Source organism: Ctenocephalides felis, unplaced genomic scaffold (genome assembly GCF_003426905.1).
Source record: "Ctenocephalides felis isolate EL2017-DRISC unplaced genomic scaffold, ASM342690v1 CF-g0.4_SCAFFOLD_01170, whole genome shotgun sequence".
Taxonomy (NCBI): Eukaryota; Metazoa; Arthropoda; class Insecta; order Siphonaptera; family Pulicidae; genus Ctenocephalides; species Ctenocephalides felis.
The window spans coordinates 37,835,391-37,842,871 of record NW_020537324.1 but is presented as its reverse complement, the minus strand read 5'-3'; the positions used below and the strand labels follow the sequence as shown (position 1 = coordinate 37,842,871).

At 29.5% G+C, this 7,481-nt stretch overlaps 1 protein-coding gene across 1 annotated transcript; it reads left to right on the top strand.

Annotated features, from left to right (window-relative positions):
* Nucleotides 1-1,674: 1,674 nt before the first annotated feature.
* On the top strand, nucleotides 1,675-6,739 carry LOC113367195 (odorant receptor 4-like; the record flags this gene model as incomplete). The annotated part of the gene is made up of 7 exons (XM_026608824.1): nucleotides 1,675-1,722; nucleotides 2,266-2,372; nucleotides 2,460-2,594; nucleotides 2,655-2,844; nucleotides 2,920-3,078; nucleotides 6,463-6,618; nucleotides 6,689-6,739. Coding segments are annotated over 7 exons (846 nt in total), but the record flags the coding sequence as incomplete, so codon positions are not given.
* Nucleotides 6,740-7,481: the final 742 nt, after the last annotated feature.

Here is a 7,481-nt window from a genome sequence, read left to right as displayed (position 1 = left end):
TTCAGAAAGAATTAATATATAGCATTTGCGACAAAGGTGCAATATCACCTTTTATTTTTCTACCCAAAATAATTGCTTCAATAATGCTGCCTATAATTTTTATAATTTCGTACCATATTTGAACTGGCTTTTAGTAATTTTAATATCTAAATTACATTTTTTTCTCCCATAAATCAATATTCATTATTGTTTATATTTGAAGTGAATTAATTTGTCAAATCCTGTTCACATGTGCTCTATTCAACTTACGATCAACAACATTATTGCTCTGTGAATTTTTCTACTGTGCTCCAATTTACTTGATATTTTGGAAATAGGCTAATCTTTATCTTAAGTTCAAAAGTGAAAACAATTTGCACTCCGTCACCATCCACCGCAATAAATGGATTATTACTCTTTTAATTATGATTTTATCAGAACTTGTAATACACTATTTTAAAGGTGATTAAAGAGCTACAACTTTCTATATCATAAATTTTACTGTAACTTCTCTTATTGTGAAACGGCGAAGGGTTAAAAGGCTCGAAAGACCTCTGGTTGGACAGCCGCGCATCCTTAATTAAAACCTCTATCAATATTTGTGTAATGGAAAAATAATAAACAACAATAATAAGTCAGAAAAATACCTCGAATTTTCATATATATATATATATATATATATACTTTTATACGTATTCTTTCAGAATTATTATAATGAGAATTTGGATGTTTTTTTTAATTTTTTTTTCATAAAATCATGTTTTTTGAAAATCGTTTGTACTAAAGTTGTGGTATTTTCTATATCCATATATCCATCAAGATCTCTTTAACCAAGTTAATTCTAAATGAAATACGATTATTTTTAAATTTGGTGGAAATGGCACTGAAAAACTATTTGATTTAAATGAAAAAACATTATATGCGTCTTTTATTTGCATGATAGTTTACTCATTTTACACGCAGAAGTACTCATTTTAAAGCTTATTTTGAGCACTATAAAAACCTATTTTCATATCTAGCCTAATAATGTTCCTAAAACACTATAAAATAGCGATTTATTAAGATTTTAATTGATATAATTTTGTACATTACATGATTTTCGTTAAAATGTATATTTTTGAAGATATTAGCAAAAAATGATGAAAAACGCAAAAAAGAAACAAATTTTCAGTATCCAGTAACTTGAAAAGTATTTACTTTTCTGAAAAACATTATTAAACATTTTTCTCTTATAATTAGTTCTTTTATCGATACCCAACGTTATTTTGAAAAAAAAAAAATTACTTTAATAAATTGTTTTCACTTCTGAAGAGTAAGATGAACCTAGTTCCAAAATTCCAAACGAAATGGAAAACAGTAAAAAAAGTTCAGACCGAAAGCGCTCCATTGTGTAAATATTCCGTATCCAATGACAAACATATGAATTTTTGACACAATGAAACTTGTAAATAATTTTTTTTGTATTGTGACTTAGTATAGTAAGGCAAAACGACTGCAAATTGAATATTTGCACGAATTCGTACGGCGAAATTGTTCGCAAAGTGCGTAAACAAAATTATTGCAAGCAAAAGCATACCACGCGCACGTTGAGAACACGATTCGCCGTGCGCGTCAGTCGCATGCGCAGACTGTCAGACTCATGTTATATTATTTGCATCTTATATTAATTTAATTTTTGGCACATCTCAGCTGCTTTTCGGCATTAATAATGTAGACATTACATTTTCCTTATTCATAATCATGAATTTATTATATTTTAATATTGCCTTAGCCTATAAGTGAATAGAAATGTTTGGCAAATGACAGTCTTCAATTGTTTTAATGTCAAATTAAGCTTCAAATATTTTCAAGGGCAAACAATGATAAGCGGTTTTTTGTAATTTTTTCTATTTATTTCTACAATCTAACTATATTTCTATGAATCAAAACGTTCTAGAAAATTTCCCGAACAAATTTCAGGAAGATTCATGAAAATCCGAATTATAGTTTAGGAAGATTAATGAAACTTACATTGTTACCGAAGAATTTTATATATAAGATAAAATAAAAAAGGCAAAAGTCATATTGTTTACATGGTAAACATTGATATAACAATTGTGTTTAAACAGTATATATTAAAAATTTAAAAGTTAAAAAATTTAGGTGTAAAATATATATTTACTTGTCAATACTTTAGGAACTTTGGTAATAATACAAGGCGTACACATGATAATTCACTACAGAAATATGGATGAAGTAATGGACATATTATTTTTCTTGATTACAAATGTTGTGCATTCATTCAAGATTTTCAATTGCTTACGCAAAAGCAAATATTATGATAGGATGATCAGTAGCGCACGCGTGAGCAAATTAGAAGTGAGCGATCCAAAATCATTAGAAATTATTCAAAGGTTAGTAGAGCAAACTTATTTTTTTACTCAAATATGATAATCCTGTATTGTATTCACCTTGCATTGCACATTTAATTATATTTGAAGGTACGAAAAGTCTGCTTTAGTTAATTTGACGACCTTTATGAGCTTGGCAGTGGTTACAATAAGTGGTTTATCAACCAGGCCTGTAATGGAACATAAAATAAAAGGCGATGACAGAATACTGCCATTTATTGGATGGTAAATAGCTTTATTCACGATATACTGTTTTAATTATTGTCATCAAAATCTTATTTTTAGGTATCCTTATAATGTAATTGCTTCTCCAGCTTATGAAATCAGCTACATTCATCAAATTTTTGGATTTTTTTTGTCAGCTTGTGGAGATATTATGCATGACGTGCTAATGGCAAACTTAATGGGTTTATTTTGCTGCCAGCTAGAATTATTAATGAATAAAATCCAGAATTTAACGGATCGTGTACAAGAAGTAATTAATACAAATATTATATTCTGATCATGTTGTATATACCAAAGCATATATATTTAAAAAGCTTTGATTCAGGAGGAGGAATTGTATGAAGAACTATGTAAATGCATTGATAAGCACGAAGAAATATATGTTGGAACTAAGTGTTTACAGAATTGCTTGAGCCCAGCAGTATTTTTGCATTTCTCTGTGACTAGTTTAATTCTATGTGCATCTTTATACCAGTTAGCTAAGGTACAAATAATAACTTGAATATTTTAAACACTTTTTTTCAAATAAGCCCCAATATTAATTTTTATTTCAGCTGTCGTCACATGGGGCTTCGCTAATGGCGGTCATAACATCATTGGGATATTTTTTCTCTATGTTATATCAATTATTTCTTTACTGTTGGAACGGCAACCAACTTCTAGCGCTGGTAATGTATAGTAATCTTGCTCATTAATTATCTTGTGAAAAAAAAATTAATGAAATGCTTTTTCAAATTTTCAAATCTAAGTCATTGCTAAATATTGAGGAGCTAATATTATTACATGCTGGATAATAAAAGCCTCAATAGAGTTTTAAATTTTAAATCGAACATTTGCAGTTGGATTTCAAATTTTGTTTTTTATAGTAGTTGTTTCATTAAATACTAAAATTTCACAAATTGCAACTTGCCATTTACTTTTACAGCATTATTAACTTTCCGCAGGGTAAGTTATTGTGCGTTATTGAAAAGCGGAATTGAGAATTTTTACATTTCTCGGCGTTTTGAAGGTTTCTGAACATTTTGGCATACTTCAGAAAAAATGGATGTGTGTGTGTGCGTGTGTGTGTATGTATATATGGATACAATGTTTTGTCCACGTTTTCGGGCGTACGGATCAACCGATTTGAATGGTTCAAAAAACATTCGATTCCTATTGATAAAGAGATGTGCTGATTAGTTTTTGGCAAAGGCTCGTCCAGCAGTTACGGAGATAAAGAGCAAAGAGTGCAGAACATAGAAATCGAGTTTTTGAGAGAACGGAGCATCCGATTTGAATGATCTAAAAAACATTCAATTAGTACTAATTGGGAGAAGTGGTTATTAGTTTTTCTCAAAGGCAGGCCCAGCCATTTTGTAGATACAGATCTAAATGTACAAAAAATGGCAGTTTTTGAGAGAACTAAGCGTCCGATTTAATTGATTCAAAGAACTTTCTGCTTGTCTTAACAAAATAATTGATTTTGGAAAAAAACATTTTTTGTTTCAACATGTTTTTATTTTATTTTTTTTTAATTTTTTAATTTTTTGTATATCGAAAATAATTCAGATTTTATTTTTATTTCTGACTATAGTTCTAATATACTTTACAAATAATTTCAACTTTGCAATTCAGTTTATATAATTCTTATAAATATTAGACTATTTGAAAACATTCAGTATTCCTCGAACATTTTGTTACGGTACGGAAAGTTCCGGCAATTTGCCTTAAGGCACGATGCCACCCCATCCCACTAGTTCAATATGTCATTGGTTATTATTAACTTACCGAGGAAAAGTTTATGTTTTCACCAAAAATTGATTTTATATTTTTCCGACGTTTCAAACTATTCTGAAACGAATAAGACGAAATTAAATCGAGTTTATCACTTCTTACCATGAACATATTAAAGTTCTATCAATATTTTTGGAATGAGTGATTATATTTTTATGAACCATCTGAATCAATCTTATATAAAATTATATAAAAATCAATGTATGTCCGTCTGTCTGTCTGTCTTTCATCTATGTATTCAAAATACATCTATATATTTGGTATATCTCCGCACAGGTGGTGGGTTGTTTGACCAAAGAATTTTTTTTTTCTTTTTAATTTTAGATATGTTTTATTCTTCTATAATACGTGATTAAAAACACATATATCATTTCCTAAAATGTTACTCTCTTATAAACCGAGTGGTAAGGATTGGCTACCACTGATTTTTTATTAACTTCCCGTGGGGTAGTTATAGTAATGGGCCGAAAATCGAAAATGAAAATTTTGCATATCTTTACGTTTTGAAGGTTTCTGAACATTTTGGCATACATCAGAAAAAATACATGTGTGTGTATTTTGTGGCCGCATTTTTTCGTTCATTTAAAATTGATAGGGAGATGTGCTGATTAGTTTTTGGCACAGACAGGTCCAGGTGTTACGGAGATTTGGAGCAAAGAATTCAGAAAATAGAAAGCGGAGTATCCGATTTGGATGATCCCAAAAACATTAAATTTGTAATGATTGGGAAAAGTTGTGTTTAGTTTAGCCTTCTGTCAAACAGATTAGTATTAAGTCAAATCAGCACAACAGCTTATAGGACTATTGCTGCTCAAAAATAAAATTTTAAAAATATTTAGACAATAACTGGAACATTTTCTGTACGTATTTTGATAGTTAGTTGTTCAATATGTGGGTTTAGTTAATATATTGTTGAATTTTTACTGCTAATATGCTTATAATCTTATATTACATATTGGGATGCTGAAAGGAATATTTTGCTCAAAGATGCATTTCATAAAGCTCAACAATCAATCATTAAATATACGAGCGAAATTTTCTATTTTGATAACTAGATGTAACAGAATTGTATTTTTGTTTATATTTTTATTTATATTAATAACACAGCACGCGTGAGCGGGATAAAGAATTGATTAAATTTTTGGGAAGTCAGGTCCAGCGGTCTTGGAGATCCAATAAAAAAAGTAACTAGTGGGGCGCATGGCATTGTGCCTTAAGGCAAATTTCTGGAACTTCCCGTACCAAAAATTATGATTTTTTAAAAAACGATTAACATTTTTGAAAAAAATTTACTTCGAAAAAATTAGATTTTTCAGTAACTAAATATAAATTTGACAAAAAATTATTTTTTTTTTGAAAAAAAATGTTTTCTTTATTTTGACATATTTTGGAAATTCTGAATTTTTTTTTAAAGCAATCGTACTGCTTTAACTGCATTGAGAGGAAATGTCAAAGCGCATAAGTGCCGCGTCGCCGTCCAACAGATAAGCATTGGTACGGAACCCATATGAATGTAAACAAAATTTATACTTATTGTTAAAATCTCTATAAAATATCTGATAATTTGATGTGCATATGCCAAATAATCATTCTTGACCGCCAAATTTTTTACTTTTTTCATTAGATCTCCGAAAGCGCTAGACCTGCCTTCATGAAAATTTGATCAATTCTTCATCTTGTCCATACAAGTGAAATGCTTTTTAACAGCAAGATCTGCCTTTGCCAAAAACTAATCAGCACGTCTCGTTATCAATACGAATCGAATGTTTTTTGAATTATTCAAATCGGTTGATCGGTGTTTCCGAAATTGTCGACGAAAATTTGTATCCGCACACACACACGCACACACACACATACATACACATACACATACATACACATACACATACATCCATTTTTTAAGGTATGCCAAAATATTCAGAAACCTTTGTAACATAAAGATATATAATCATTTTCGATTTCTTTGCGATTACTATAACTTGCCCTACGGGAAGTAGCCTTTTGTCATAATGCCATGTACCACAGTTTTATTGTTATTATACCCGATTTGACTAACGTAGACTTTATTAATAAGCAATTACATACTTTCATACAGAGTACTCAAGTGTCCGAAGCTGCTTACCAGTGCAAATGGTATATTACTTCAACAAAATTCCGAGCAAGTTTGCGAATGATGATGATGAGATCACAAAAGCCTATTCGAATCACTGCTGGGTCATTTATAGATCTTACATTACAAACATATGTAGCGGTATGAATCTTCAATTCATACATCTCAATCATACAGATATCTGATTAAAATTATATATTATTTTTTGCAGATTGTGAAAGCTTCGTATTCATTTTTTGCACTTATAAAAAACTTTGAGTAAAAATGAAGATGCTGCTGATATATGTTCTCTAATGTATTTACTACACAATATTGAACTTGCTAGTACTGAAAAACAAAAACGCTACCAGAGCGTTTTCCCCAGGAGTGTCGCTGCTTTAAGATATTTCTATCATTATCAATAAAAATGTTTTAAAAAAACTTAAAAATTTTGACCTCTGAAGTACTAAAAATTACAGTAAAATACTAGAATTTTTAATAGTTTAATCACTCATATCGATAAATCTTGAAGCAAAGGCAAACACAACATGTCGTCCATGGACGACGTTCGTAGCGAAAAGATCAGTAACTTGAGTTTCAGCACATAATTTAATGCAATGAACTTAGTTCTTAGTTTTGTAAATTTCCAAAAGTAAATTTTGTTTGGCTTTTAAAGTTAATTAATTAAAGTTAATTGTTGCATTAAGTATACCTCATATACATGGTTTTAATTGTTGTCTATTAATACTTATTGATATAAATTTACATAATATTAAACTAATTGTATCAAATAGTTGCTACTGATGCTAATGTCTAATGTAATCTTAAAATATGTTCACTCACTTCATATAATTAATCATAGACGGTCTTCAAAATATAATAACTAAATTACTGTGGCAGGTTGACTATTGTTCATTAAAATGGAATTTCAAGTTTATATACAGTAAAGTATATCATATGTAGATACATAGCTCATTCATAGGTATCTATGCATAGCTCTTTTAAAATGATTAGTATCTGACATC